At 35.1% G+C, this 14,680-nt stretch overlaps 2 protein-coding genes across 3 annotated transcripts; both read right to left on the bottom strand.

Moving 5' to 3' along the window:
• Positions 1-494: 494 nt before the first annotated feature.
• LOC112512284 (FT-interacting protein 1) lies at positions 495-2,853 on the bottom strand. Its single transcript, XM_025118166.1, has one exon. It carries the CDS (start codon positions 2,851-2,853, stop codon positions 550-552), a length of 2,304 nt encoding a protein of 767 aa, XP_024973934.1. The 3' UTR covers positions 495-549.
• A 5,496-nt stretch (positions 2,854-8,349) lies between these two features.
• On the bottom strand, positions 8,350-14,014 carry LOC112512292 (uncharacterized protein YMR315W-like). Of its 2 annotated transcripts, none has more exons than XM_025118180.1 (12): positions 13,765-14,014; positions 13,511-13,651; positions 12,172-12,220; positions 11,997-12,014; positions 10,830-10,945; positions 10,637-10,750; positions 10,342-10,392; positions 10,020-10,108; positions 9,867-9,927; positions 9,710-9,787; positions 9,427-9,537; positions 8,350-8,674 (listed from the first exon to the last, which is right to left on the bottom strand). In XM_025118180.1, the coding sequence occupies exons 1-12, from the start codon at positions 13,951-13,953 to the stop codon at positions 8,543-8,545; spliced, it is 1,149 nt and encodes a 382-aa protein (XP_024973948.1). In that variant the 5' UTR covers positions 13,954-14,014; the 3' UTR covers positions 8,350-8,542. The 2 variants fall into 2 exon arrangements, with proteins under 2 accessions (XP_024973948.1, XP_024973941.1); XM_025118173.1 differs by having other exon boundaries at positions 8,350-8,677; positions 13,765-14,012.
• Between the last annotated feature and the right edge of the window lie 666 nt (positions 14,015-14,680).

Raw genomic sequence — 14,680 nt, 5'->3', positions numbered from 1 at the left:
ATATGCAATAATTTACCCGGTAAACGTTTACCATGGTAAGAGTCGTCGCCCTCACTTACCGGGTATGACTCTTGGTCCTTATCTCGCTCTTACCGGGTAAGATTCTGGATCCTTATCATATTCATCTGGTAAAGTAATGTGACTTGTTGTTCACTTACCCGACCCGAGTTAACGTTTGGTAAATGGCCCCTTAGTCTATATTTCATTGCTTAATTTAAAAAAATGTAGTTATAATTACATGTATAACATTTTTAAAATCTGAGCAGTCCAAGGCTGGACCGAGAGGACTAGAACCGGTTATCAGACTAAGATCAGTCTTATAAATTTTGGTCGAGACCTTGAATTAGTTTAAGATTTTAAAAAAGAGGTAATTAAATAATTTTACCTTTAAATTTTAATAAAACGAAAAATAAAATTTGACATCTATTTGATTAAATACATTAGAAAAAAGAAGTGATTACAAATTCTAAGACATTATAATTTAGTACCCAAACTATCACCAACGAGAAGACACAATAACAACATAGTCGATAAAGTACATATTCTCGGCTACAACATACGATCGGCACCCGATGGCAACCTTCGAAAGAAATTTGCGGGAATCGAGGGTAGTTTGGTTCGAAACCTCGGATGTCTCAACATGAAAAACACGCTAAGAAGTGCCACCACTTGAAAAGGTGTCACGTACAACACGATTGCAGCAATCAAACAAAATGTTACAAACAATGCGGATGCCCTTGGGTCTCGCCAACTCAACAACGAGTGGAACCGTTCGCCCTGAGTTGCCAAATCACCCGCCACGTTCTGAATTCGACCTCCAATACTTCGTAACCGGTCATATCGCATCCGAACCACATCCGATCCTTTAGTAGTCGGAAATGAGTCGAATTCCTCATCTAACTCGTCGTAGGTCACTGCATCGGCGTGTGATAACCTAATATCCATATGAGGAGGATGCCTCGGTTTCCATCTGTACCTCCAGATTCCAAGAACAAAGAGGTACAAGAAAACCGTAGGCAGGATCAGCTCGGGACACAATATCAGTATCACAAAAAGTACGTGAATTAGAATCGTCGTGAGTGGGTTTTTCCAATGGCATATTGAGTCAAACCATTTTATCAATCCTACGAAACCGCTTGCCACGTTCATGATCCGGAAGAAATTTGCCTTGCTCCTTCGCACGCTCCATAAGTGTGAGCCGACGTCTAGCATGAACTCGACCACCTCTTTCTTCAACGGTGGCTCAGCACGGGCTAACCTGGATGAGACTATATGAGTCGCTTGATGTCTTAACATATCGGTTTGACTCATCGACAATGGATGGACATAATGCATTTTGGGCAGAATTGGCTGTGAGTATTTGTGCAACATGTTGAGATACGATGTGCACGAAAACCTCACAGCCAATTGTACCTCCCCCATCTTCTTTACACCCGAAGGGTGTAAGGCAATGAGGGGGTACGAGTGTGTATACACTCGTTCCGTCTCCAGTGTGGATAACCGGATCCGCACCTTTCCGATTCGCAAATCCTTGTTCGACCCATGTAAATACCCGTTGTCAAATGCACCGATCGTTATCACAGTACATGGATCGAAAACCTCCCACGTGTATTGCTCGTTCCAGTTCGGCGAAAAGTTATCAATAATAGTTCGTGTTCGTACCCATTTTCTCCCGTATTTCGCCACACAATATGCATCCGTTGTCGCCCGCCCGTCTCGGGTTTTCATCGGCGACAAACCTTTCGCGCTAATAATTCCCAACTCCAAAATCCCGATGCTCGACTTCCATATCTGCTTCGCCGTGGGCCTTAGATCGCTGCTATAATTCGTCGATTCGTCCAAAACATGAAACCCGCCATCCAAACACACTCGTAGATGAATCCGGCTTGCGAATTTCACGTCTTTCTTCTCGCCATTGACCACCAGATGCTTCTCGAGGTTGTGCCACTGCGACTGAACGGCCTTATTGTCCCATCTTCGATGCACCGAGTACAACGGCAACATACACTTCCCCAATACCTCATCTTTGTTACCTTGATCTTGAACCGTTAACATCAAAGCCTCTTCGAAAGGCTCGGCCGCTACAAAAACTAAATCTTCGTTCCAAATCGGGTTCGCCGTCTTCACTGAAGAAATTCGAGTTCTCGTAGCCTGATTCCCCAACACGGCTTTCACGCAGACCTCGATCGGCTTATTCCGATCACTCGGAATCAAATCTTGACACTCGATTATGTTCACTCGAACGTACCAAAGCTTTGGGGACAAGTAAACTTTTCCACGAATCTTGGAAACCCCTTCTCGGCCGATGGTGGCAGCGTCGGAATGCCATGCCTCCGGGAAACACTCGTCGGCCTGAGTTCCTTTCCAGACGGCGAGCATTATCTCGCCGTGTTTAAGCTTCTCCCCCTTTTTATCCTCCAATTTGTACCACTGCGGTGCCAATGGACTGTCCGGCGGGACTCTTTTGGGGACGTCGATGAGTTCAAACAAGATTCTTCCGATGAAGTCATCCTTGACTACATCTTTATCTTTGATGATAATTTCGACAAACGAGGCCTGAATTCGATCTTGTGAGAAGGCAAAAACGTGATCCCATTCTGGGTTTGATTTCTTTTCAAAGTGTTTGGTGATTCCTTTGTAGTTTCCTAGCTTGACTTCGACGTAGGGGTCGCAACTTCCGGTGACGTCTTTTGGTGGCAATTCTTTGGCTTTGACGACTCGAATGTAGAGATACTGCATTTGCTCAACGAGGTCATAGGTGGAGGTGAGCTTGTCGCCGGCGTAGTTGCCTGATCCGGCGATTTTCGGTGCGGTTTCTTTGAGCGCAAATTCTTCCGGCGATGGACGCTGCATGGTGAATCTTGATCGGATGAAATTTTCAGGAGCGGTGAAAAGGGTTATGAAATTTCAAATGAATTCATTGGGTTTTTTTGCAAATTTTTGCGGGTTATTCGGAGGTGAAAAGACAAATTAATGCATGGAAAAAGGAGAAATTTTCAATCATGTAAGATTGAAGCCTCTTGCGTATATATATTAGTTTTGTACTCATTTCTAAATTTTATTCATTTATTTATAAAAAAAATTAATATTTAGAGTAAGGGGTGTTGGGGAATGCTTATAAAAAAATTTATTGACTTATTCCGGTGTGACACCGATAATAAGCATTTTTAAGTATTTGGTTAAACAACTTATATCGGTGTCAAACCGGTAATAAGGAGTTTTTGAAAAAGTTAAACTCTTCTGACTTATAATAAGTTGATAAGTGTTTTTGTAAAAAAACATAAGTTGTTTCAAATGAGCAATCCCAAACACCCCCTAAATGATTCTAACCTTTGTGTATGTAAATTTTGTTATAAAAATAACCATCAAAGATTGCCTAAACTCGTTCATTATCACATAATCTAATAACAGTTTATTGGGTCACTTATCTTACCATGACAAGAACCGAGAATCTTACTTGGTAAGTGATGATACTAATTTTTACCTGATTAACATTTACCGAGTAGGAATCACTTACCAACCAGAGGCGAATCTTGAAATTTTGGTATTGGGAGCCGAAGATTAAGTAACATAATTTTTTATCTTTCAGTTTAGATGGATTCCAAGAAAGATCATTCAAACCAACTTCCATACGCATGTAAAGAGGAAAGTTTCATGGGAAAATATTACGAGAACCATTACCATCAATACTGATTCAATTTCTTATGTTTAAATTTCTCTTTTAAAAACATTGCATTTTTTTATATTGAATTAAGTAAAGAATTAAAAATTAAAAAATATATAAAAGAAATTTTATCTAGTAAGACAAGTGAATGTGATGACTTTTATCCAACAAACATTTAACTAGTTACAGTGTCGACCTAGTTTTTTTCCACTAATTTATTTTAAATAGAAAAACAAATACATCAAAAACTAATTTATTTAAAATAAGACACATACTAAAAGTATTTATGAAACACAGACCATTTGTTAAGGATTTTTGTGTGGTGTTGCAACCACCCATCGACTCTTAACAACCCTGTGGAATATGAACAATTAACTTCTTTGCGTCGTATTTAACTTATTAATTAATTCCTTAAGGGAATGTAGTGAAAAGTCTCATCTATCATGGATTTAAATCTAACGTTGTTAAAAATCTTGTGGCTATGAAGGTTCACCAACGATGACTCCAAAGTCATTCTTAATCGTCCGAGGAATTAGATATTATACATACGTAAGTTGTCCCAGAAAACCTATGATTACCCAAAAATCGTTCACCAAACAAAATTTATGGGTTTTCTTTCTAAGATTTAAATTACTTGAATAATTTTTAAAGATAATATTACTATCACTATCGTCAATATATGACCATAATATCGTGTGGAAGTCGTGTTTTTATTTAGGTGTGATGGTATTTGAAGTAAATATTGTGGGACCAACATTTTAAACATAATAAAAGGAAAATAAAAATATATTTATGGAGAATTTCTATTTTTAAAAAGAGAAATAAATGAGAAAACCAAGTCTCAGTTGCCCAAAAATCCTACCATAAGTCTCTTTCACTAAATCATTTACTTGAAGATGTGATGATTTGAACCAATCAAAAAGTTTTTGCCAATTTTGGCCTTCCGAAATGATATTAGATGACTCCTTCCAGTGGACACTTATGCAAACTTCTATCATATTTACTTTTTACTAATAAAATTATTATAAATATTTAATTGTTTATTATTTAAAAATAATACAAAAAAAAAAAAACTTGCAACAACACACAGAGTTTTATGACTTATAATGATTATTAATAAATAGAAAAGATTAATTTGATTAAAAGCTTGTACGAATTGTGTTTTATAACAACATACAACGTGTTTTTTTAATTTAATTATATATTAAATTTTCTTATTTAATTGCTTATATAACTGTTTTTAGTTATGGTAAAATTAGAATGATAACTACTGGTACATTCAAAAAGTTCGAATATATGAAATAAAGTATAAAATTTCAAACTCATTTTGTATTATAAAAATAGTTGCACACCAAAAAGAATCAAAAGTTAAAGATGGTTAATAGGAGCGGGTGACTTTTAAGAACACTTAAGTCACATGGTAAAATCGTTCGAATCATGTATGATTTTGTATGTGAATCATATATGATTTTGTACATTAACGATATTTTTCTTGTTTTTTTTAAATAGTTAGTGTTCTCATTTGAACCTGCTCATATATATATATACAAAATAATATATAGGGGAGCGTTCAAATAGAAACCACTCAATTTGTAAAAACCGTAAAAACTTCATTCAACTAATCATAATTTTTCATTTTGTTCATTTTTTTTGTAATTATTAGAGGTTGATTAACCATTTTTATTGTGAAGGTGTTAATCATGGATATTATCATCTTCATTATTTTAATTTTAGAGAAATACATGAAATGGTTTCATTAAAATTTCATTAAATATTATATGAAACAATTTTATAACCATATATAAAACAAATTCATCAAAAAAAAAATATTATATGAAACAATTTCACAAGATTAAACAATTTCATGAAAAAATTTCATAAGAATAAATAATGAAATCGATGTATGAGGATGGTTTGTACGATTTTTACAAATGAGGGTGGTTTTCATTTGATCGTTCATCTCTCTCTTTATATATATATATATATATATATATATATATATATATATATATATATATAATAGAAAGACAAAAAAGAACCACTATTTAAAATACATATAAAAATACTTCTTAACCATAAGTTTGTGGTACACCCAACGCATTAATACCTGAACAAAAGTGTTTGCAATCTTTCAAGTATCTCAAAAATTGCAGTCCGTACGTGTGATTTTGTAATATACCCATGATTCTAACATGACCTTCATAAACTCTAAAAAGAAATGTGTCATCATGATTATATAATAAAATATAAAAAGAACTAGTCAAACCAGTTGGAAGAGGAACAAACGTTATTTTATAAGGGATTTGATACATCCTTTGTAAAATATATTTTAAAATCGTGAATCTCCCGTGAGGACAAAGTGGATAATACCTGATACAGTCAGCATGTGATGTTACAAATGATATCAGATTCAGGAACCGGACTAGTGTGTCATCGAGTAAGTTGGGCTTCCAAGGGGGGTGGATTGTAAGATCTCACATCAATGAGGAATGAAACAAATATTGTCTTATAAGAAACTAGATAAATTTTCTATTAGACACGCTTCAAAAAACTGTGAGTCCAAATATAAACAAAACAGATAATATCTAGTAAAGATGGTATTCACATATATCATTGTCAAACCTTTTATAACTTTTTTAAAATCATGTCTTAACTAAAAGAGTGTAAATAGTAACACTTATTATTCCACACGCATCTTGTATGTGTAAACTTCATTACAACAAATTTAATTAATTATATCACATTATCTATACTATATTATAAAACATTTAATAAAAACTCTTAAAAATCATTGTTTATGTATGAAGTACTGTTTATTGATGCATATTACTTAAAATTCAAGATTACAAGTAATTTTGCATAAGTACAACTTATTAAAGCTCCATTTTTAAATTTGTGTAACTAACTGCAGATAAACATAATCAAATATAGGATAAACATCCATTTTAAATATAGAAAATCTAAAATATAATTAAGATAATTATTGACTCATAACAGAATACTTAAATCAAAAATAAATTACTTCATTATTAAACATAAATTAAATTATAATAAAAAATTAATTAAAAAATTATTAAAAGCGAGAATTTTTAAATAGTTAATTTGATACTAATATCGATATATTTTTTTAAAAAGTTTTATGATATCTTTAAATTTATATTTTTTTCAAAAATAAATACATTATTCTTTTCTCAAAACCATGTAAAACCGTATATATCGACAAAGACAACGAATAAAACAAAATATTAAAATCGAAATGTATCTCGCTGCATTGTGGGAGTATTCTTCTAGTAATATATAAAATATTTAGTCAAGCTGGGACCTTTTTGACCTTTGGAGCCAAGCTCAAACCAATCAGACACCACCCTTGTGGCCACGGAGGTTCAAATGCGGTGACTCCGGGCTATCTGCAAAGCAGGTGATCGCCCTGGAATTAGTCAGTTCGCATAACGAATTGATATCCAGGTTAATAAAAAAAAATCATTTACTCACACCTCTCAATAAAAAAAACATACATTTTAAAAAGGTATAATTATTACATTTCAGTTGAATTAAATAATAGTTTTATGGTTGATAATAGATGTAATAATTAATTTATATATTTCATGATTAATGGAAATGAGAAATTATACACTTATTTTTAAAATTAATATTTATTTTAGATAAAACTAAAATAAAAATATAGACATTTAATTTGAAACAAAAAATAGTTTATGCGATTGGATATTACCAAATAGAAAAGGTAAGTAGAACCAATTAAAATTTAAACAAAATGCTATGATTTTAAAAAAATATATGGTTGTGCAGCTTTCATGGGTCCAAAACCTACTACTAGACTCAACCTACTATCTTTTGAATGTTTCAATCCATTTTGTTTCTAGATTCTGTTAACATGCTTTTAACCATTTACTAGGAAACAAATAAGTTTTGATTAAACTTGCTAATCATCTTAAATAAGCTCCAATCATATCAAGTTACAACCTTTTTTCTTCTAAATATAAATCTTAAGCAAGCAACATATACATCTTATACAGTAAATTGTTGTATATATCAAGTTTGGTGTGGTTGTTTAACTATCACCCTACCTCTCTCACATATTCTTTATTGCTACTTGTTGCTGTTGCTTGCTTAACTTGAAAATAGCTAATGCTGATTAAGTGTGCCTAAGTTTAGTATCTATTTCAACAAAAATATTCTCAAAATAAATGTCTACATTTCTATTTTAGTTCTTCTTAAAGTATGTGTTCGGTCTATTATTAAGACTTAAAGAGTAAAATTATCCTTTAGTTAATTAAAAAATATAATAGTTAAATACTTTTAAAACTGTGTTTTTTTGCTAAAATTTTATTTTGGTAATAATTGAATCCACATAAGTTATAGACATTTGGAAATTGGTATCATGGACCCTACAAACTCTCCTAGGTTTAGCGGGTCGACCCGATTCCTCTGCGTATAATTTCGGAACCAGTAGAAAGAAAGAGTGCAGGAGATTCTGCAGATACCATTCTAAGTTCAGATTTATCTTGTAAACTGATCAGTACAGATCACACCTAATCCTAGATATATATGCAGACACTGACAAGATCATGCTTATGCAGCAGATATGGAGATCAAAATGACTGAAACTGTAAGAGGTTAAAGATGTTAGAACTGAAGCTGCTGGGCCTACTAGTGTCATAAATTACTGACCTGTGAATAGTTGTTACTGTAAATGGCCAAATTCCATATGTAAGGATTAAACATCTGCAAGGCATCATCAAAATCCAATATAACTTGGTCATAACTCATAATCCAAATATTAAGTGATTTGCTGGTAATTCATTATTCATAATCATATCTTCTATTAGTCCCTTGGTGTTATCAGCGCAGCAGCGTAAGTTATTGCCTAAAGTTTTTCACTTTGACAGATGCTCCTTGCTTTGTACCAGATTCAAGCATTGCATCCAAAACGGCAATGTCTCGTGCGCCTTCGGCATACGAGCAGCGAGGTTCAGCTTCAAATGTACTACCCTTCTGCACAGAAGTTGAAAAAGTATCATATATGCAGTAGTCACACAAATTCCAAGTTTCCAGGACCAGATGCTTGGAAATTACATTAACAACAAAAAAAAATGAAAAAAAAATCTTATGCTATCGATTTGCACCATTTACCTCCATTGATGCAGGAAAATGCAGCTATTTAACGCATTGACATCTGCATTGATGCCTTTGCGAACTAATGGATGTGCTATGGGTAAAATTTGGAATACTCTTTTATCGTGGTACTAAAAAACTTATAGGCCCGGTCTTGCCTTCGGTAAAAGCACAAAAAAGAAAGAATAGAACTAGCCCCCAAGGGTAGCAGCCCAAACAATGATATTGAATAAATCCTTCCCAACCCCTAAACTTGAGCTTTTGAGTATTCACATTATGATTCCTTTATTAGCAGGTTAGTTGAACCTACAACGGAAATGGAAACAGGTGTTTTATGGTTAAAAAAATTCAGAATCTTGTCTCAATCACATTTATCAGGCTAAATTATCCTGAAATTGAGTAAATGAGATGCATAATGACATGTTCATTTGTCCTCACACCATAGGAGACAGTTGAAAATGTTGGAAGTTAGATGGCTAAAATGAACAGCGCCTGTAAAGCCAAGATGTTTGAAGTTATCTACTTGGCTCTATATGGAACTCTGAACAAGTATCCATCTGGATAAGCTAATTGCATGAAAATATCTTACTGGTATAAGAACTGTTTGCAGAAAATATGAGATATACTACCTGAAGAGAAGCCCGAGAAACGTCACTTAGAAAAGTTTTCAATTCTTCAATCACCCCAGTGTATGGGTAGAAAGTGCTTTTCGTTTCTTTGTTGGCAGTAAATAGAGAAACCTGTAATAAAGCATTAGATTCAAAAGGAAGTATTTGCAGAAATTAGATTCATTGGATGTTAATATTATTACTTATGAAGCTGAAAACAAACCACCATTCTAGCATTACAATTATGAATGTTTAGAACTTCTATTGCTAATAGTTACAAGAGAATAAGACAATTATGCATTACCACGTAACCAGGTTGCCCGTCTTTGTTTCCACGTTCAACTTGAACGGTCCCATTCAAGCCAACAACTCGCCACACAATCTGTAGTTGCTAATCCAACATTAATCTGAATTCGCAGTTGATAACAAACAAAGAATTTGTGGCATAAGTGACGTCTAACCTTTGGATTTTTTGTGGAGACCAACAAGACGAACACTCCAGAACACCCATTCTCCAGTTGACTAACGACACAAGAATAACAAATAGTCACTTCAGAAAATAGAACCTTCAAGAGGATAAAAATAAAACTAATAGAATAAGAACTTTAACTTACAACAATGAGGAGATGATATCTGGTGGTGGCACATCCATATTTACATGAGACGTTGTAGCTGACACAGAAGTGATATCACATCCGATAAGCTGATTCAGCATACAGAAAACTGTGTTAGTATACCAGTCATGATTATCAAGTTCACCTTATTTTTCTATTTCAATTTCCAAATCAGTGGATTTCTATGAACAGAGCAGAAATACATTACGGCAGAAATACATTACGGCCGCTATTTCAGATTGCTTGACCAATTTTCTTAAGTTAAGAACATAGTTTCTTCATGAAGATGCAAAAGGGGGATAAAAAGAAAGAAGGAACTCACCATCCTTAAACCTGCAACGTAATGCACACCCATATCTAGAACGAACCCTCCCTGCCACATACATCGATAGTCACTATTCCACACAACTTACGATTGGCCAAATCAGGTATAACAAGTGGAAACTAATGTGTTTCATTTCATTCATGTTAAATTGTTCATCTATGACCAACCAGTAATCCAAGTGAATTAGAATGGTATGTGTACTAATTTGGCCCCAAAATAATTATTTTCTTAGTACAGTGGCATGTAATCGTATCCAAATAAATGCACTACTATCATGGTTTAGATGCCTTACGGTTAAATTTCGCCTCCATGAACTTGAGAAGTAAGGATTTGAACTGTTCATAGACCCATCAATAATAACTTGAACGCTCATCATGTCTCCAATTTCAGACACCAACTTTCTGCTCTGTTAGGTCAATCATGATTTCTCCGATCATGTCTTCCCCTGATATAAATGCTAACCAAGTATAAAAAACTGGAAGTACCTCTACGAAGGCAGGCTCAAACCGGTAATTTTCTGCAACAGCCCATATTGGTTGAGCAGATGGAGTGTTGGAAAGAAACCTATAGCTTGACAATGCGGCTTCCACCTCACTACAGGCTGTACAGTAAATTGCAACAATCTTGAGAACCATAATACGGTACATTTTCCTCTACAGAAGAATTGTGGGCTAAACCATATAGATGATATATACTTGAATCAGAAGTAGAACAATAACATGGTTAAGGGACAACACGAACCAATCTTGCAACAACAGGGTCGTTACATATGGAACCCTACATGCATGTACAAGTGGGTTGATCATTAGCTGATGTGGGTGTTGGGTATTTGGTTTGTCCCATATATACCCAATCTCAAGATTTCAAGTGCCTAATATTATCAAGGCCATACCTAGTGTTAAAATGCCTAACTATCTAGTTGGGTTCACTACATATTACATATCAAGAGGGCCTTGGAACTTGGGGCTCTTGGGGTCTCTTGATATCGTTCGCGAGATGGCTTGGTGACAGGAAGCGATATGCAGCCAATACTTGGCTCTGTCCGACGGTTATCGTCGGTTAACCGACAGTTACGGTATACTATAAATGTTCCCATTATTTCTCGTTTTTCTCAGACGAAAATACAGAAACTTTCTAGGGTTTTGGCGCTTCTGTTCCTATCGATATCATAAGGGAGATAGTCGATTCGATAGGTTCAAGTATCTCTCTTGAATGGATTGTTGTATCTTCTAGATAGACCTCCAATTCACAGGACGAATTTCTGTCTAAAGACACTGCTTTAAGCAGGCCTCGATCTACACCTGTTCTTCGTTTCGATTACATCTACATAATCAAGTTCGTCATCGAATTCCAACTTATTTCTCTGTTGTTATGCATCTGTAATTATACATGTATATATGCTGCTGTATATATATAAATTTCTGGTTCTGTTTTCAATTCAATATCGTATGCAAATAAATTTTCATTTCTGTATCTAAGTCATAACACAACACGCCCCCTCAAACGGAGGCCATACATAGATACCATGTTACAATATGTGGAACCCCTACTCTTTTTAACATCCCTTATAGAAAGTGGGAGACCCCTACAGATATCCAAGTCTGTTGGTCCATGACTAGCCGATTAGGGACTCCAACAAGGGTGTTACTTACAAGCAGCAGCTGGTTTCTCTTCACAGACACGATCCCGTTGAAAATATATGCAAGGCAGACGAAACAATGATAAATGTCAGTTTGTTGCATGGACAGATTAATGTAAACTATACAAGCTATTGGCACCTCATTTTAGGAGCCTGCAGCCTGTGACTTAAGTTTACTAAATAATCACCTTGAAGAACATGCTTCCCAGCCTTCAGAAGTTTAAGCGACATATCCACCTGCATGACATGGTTTGCAAGTAGAATTCAACCTAATCAGTTGATCATATCGCATCAAGGAGCATATATTCTTTAACTTGGCTTGTTAATTGGTTTTATAAAAATTCAAGTCCATAAGGTCAAAAAAGAAACCGTTATATTGTTAGAGTTGTTTGCTTTGTATATCTAACCAAGGTTACAGATGGACGTAGGTTATAGTACAGTGTGCATGTTTCATCGTAAGTCCATAACCATAAGCCACTGCATCAAGGCATTTAAGTTTGAGTTTCTATACAACTTAAGTTGCCATATTTTTTCAACTTTGAGTTAATACTGGAAGAAAGGAAATAAAATGGCCATAACTTCTGGTATCCATGTTCTTGTGGCTGATGAATGCCGGATAACTGCAGAAAAATGTTCACATTCACCATAGTCTTCCTTTACCAGACAAAGAACAAGGTGCCATAATAAGACTTGTATAAAACCTCTTAGGAGGGTGGAGAGGGTCATGAGCGAGGAGGTGAGGAGACGAGGCAGGCCTAGGAAGACATGGGATGAGCAGTTAAGGCTGGATATGGAGGTTTTAGTTCTTTCAGAGGGAATGATTTCAGATAGGAGTACTTGGAGGTGATGGATTAGGGTAGTCGATTGCAGGTAGGAGTGTGGTTGGGGGGAGGGGATGGGAGGCTAGAGGGTCGGTTGGGAATGGAGTATCTTCAAGGTTGGTGGTTTCTTTTGTTAGAGATAGGGAGTCTCTTGTTGTGCCTAGCGTCCTTTTTCTCATTTTCTGCTCTTTACATTCTCTTATAACTCTCGTTGCTTATTTGTGGCCTGCATGCCCGGGGCTTCTTGGAAACATCTTCTCTGTCTTGTTTTCCAGAAGAAAGGTCTAAGTACATCTGCCCCCGTCCCCTGGCGGGGCGGCTGACCCTACCTCTGGGTGGAATGTACTAGGTCTGTTTGGTTTGGTTTACCTATTACATTGTCTGCTTCCACACAATTGAGTCGTAACCTGCAATACTTCTGCGCACACCTTTGTATCGTGCAGAAGCCATGCGTCTTTACGGATACAACCTCTTGATCCTAGTGGTTGAGATAAGGTCTTAGTACATCTTACACCTCCCAAATCCTAGTTCCGAATGAGATATATTGGGTTTGTTTGATTTGGTTTATAGAAGGATACATACATGCATATAATATATATAGTCATACGTGCTCGAAGGAAAGCATTCTACATTGTCCATTTCCAAGAGGTATACTTATCCAAATACACACAAACACAAAACCAAAGCAAAATAAACAGAAATAAACCTGAATTTGGCCAGAGAGAACAACAGCAGCCGCGACAACATCCGGATCCCGTATAATTTCATCAATTCCATCATCTCCCCACTTACACTCCACATTAGGAAATACTTTCCGAGCGATCTCAGTAGCCTCCCTTGCCGATTTCTACATCATTTTATCAACTCAATATATCATCCAAATTACCAATAAACATGTCTTCTTATATTACTTTGAAAACCCTTAACATTTTCAATAGATTTGAATATCGTAACAACTACCTCGGTACGGCTCCAAATAGCTTTAAGAGCGACGAGCTCTGAGATCTCGGCGAGTCTAGGAATGTATTGAGATTTAACAAAGATTCCGGCCCCTATAATGGCCATTTGTGGTGGCTTTTGAGCCATTATCGACGATGATTTCCACTGATACTGCTGATTTTGATGGTTATGATCTCTGTGATCAATCATGGAAGATGGAGAAGATCGGTTGGTAGTTAAATCTGGCGTGCTTTCCTCCTGATTTGGGCTGCCTAAGACCCTGTTATCTCTGGTCCATGAGGCCGGTTAGGACCAGTTAAAACAGAACAGGCCCAGGATCCTTACAACCAACCAAGTGACCAACCGAGAAAATGAAATTTGTATCCTTCAATAAATCTTTTAAAATAAAAAAACAAAAAAAAATCAACTTTTTAAAACTTTATGAAAGGTGAAAGAATCAATAATATTAAACTAATTTTGCATAAAGTTTTTAGAAAAATGCATTATGATAATAAAACTATAAAATATTTTAATAATATAATAATATTAAAAAATTAAAAATAGAAAATTTGTTGAAGTTGAATGTGATTTTGTTCTCTATTTTAAAAAAAATCTATTAAATATGTACATATAAATTCAAAAAAATTAATTGATTATGATTGATAACTATTTTAAAAGGTTTGGTCCAAGGATTGGTTACATTTTGTTTTATTATTCATGTAACCATTATTTTTTATTTTGGCCACCTCTAAGGGTGTAAATGTTCTTTAGCTCTCAATTGGTAGCCCATAAACAAACTTTTATTTTACATTTCTTAGTGGGTTATTATACGTAACTTTGTGTTAAAAAGTTTTACTTCAATTTTTTTCATAAGACAGTCGAAAAACTACAAGTCGACGTCGCAAGACACTTTTCTTCCAATGCAACAAGTTGCGGC

This window comes from Cynara cardunculus, assembly GCF_001531365.2.
Source record: "Cynara cardunculus var. scolymus isolate 2C chromosome LG 1, CcrdV1, whole genome shotgun sequence".
NCBI lineage: Eukaryota > Viridiplantae > Streptophyta > Magnoliopsida > Asterales > Asteraceae > Cynara > Cynara cardunculus.
The sequence above is the reverse complement of the archived record's forward strand: the minus strand, read 5'-3'. Positions and strand labels throughout refer to the sequence as shown.

What these genes read in the sequence shown, in the direction of transcription:
- LOC112512284 (XM_025118166.1), bottom strand. Translation starts at nt 2,853, where the DNA reads ATGCAGCGTCCATCGCCGGAAGAATTTGCGCTCAAAGAAACCGCACCG.
- LOC112512292 (XM_025118173.1), bottom strand. Translation starts at nt 13,953, where the DNA reads ATGATTGATCACAGAGATCATAACCATCAAAATCAGCAGTATCAGTGG. An exon ending in TTCTCTCTGGCCAAATTCAG is followed by an intron (nt 12,221 to 13,510) that starts GTTTATTTCTGT and finishes CATGTCATGCAG; the next exon opens with GTGGATATGTCGCTTAAACT. An exon ending in TCTCCACAAAAAATCCAAAG is followed by an intron (nt 9,788 to 9,866) that starts GTTAGACGTCAC and finishes TAGCAACTACAG; the next exon opens with ATTGTGTGGCGAGTTGTTGG.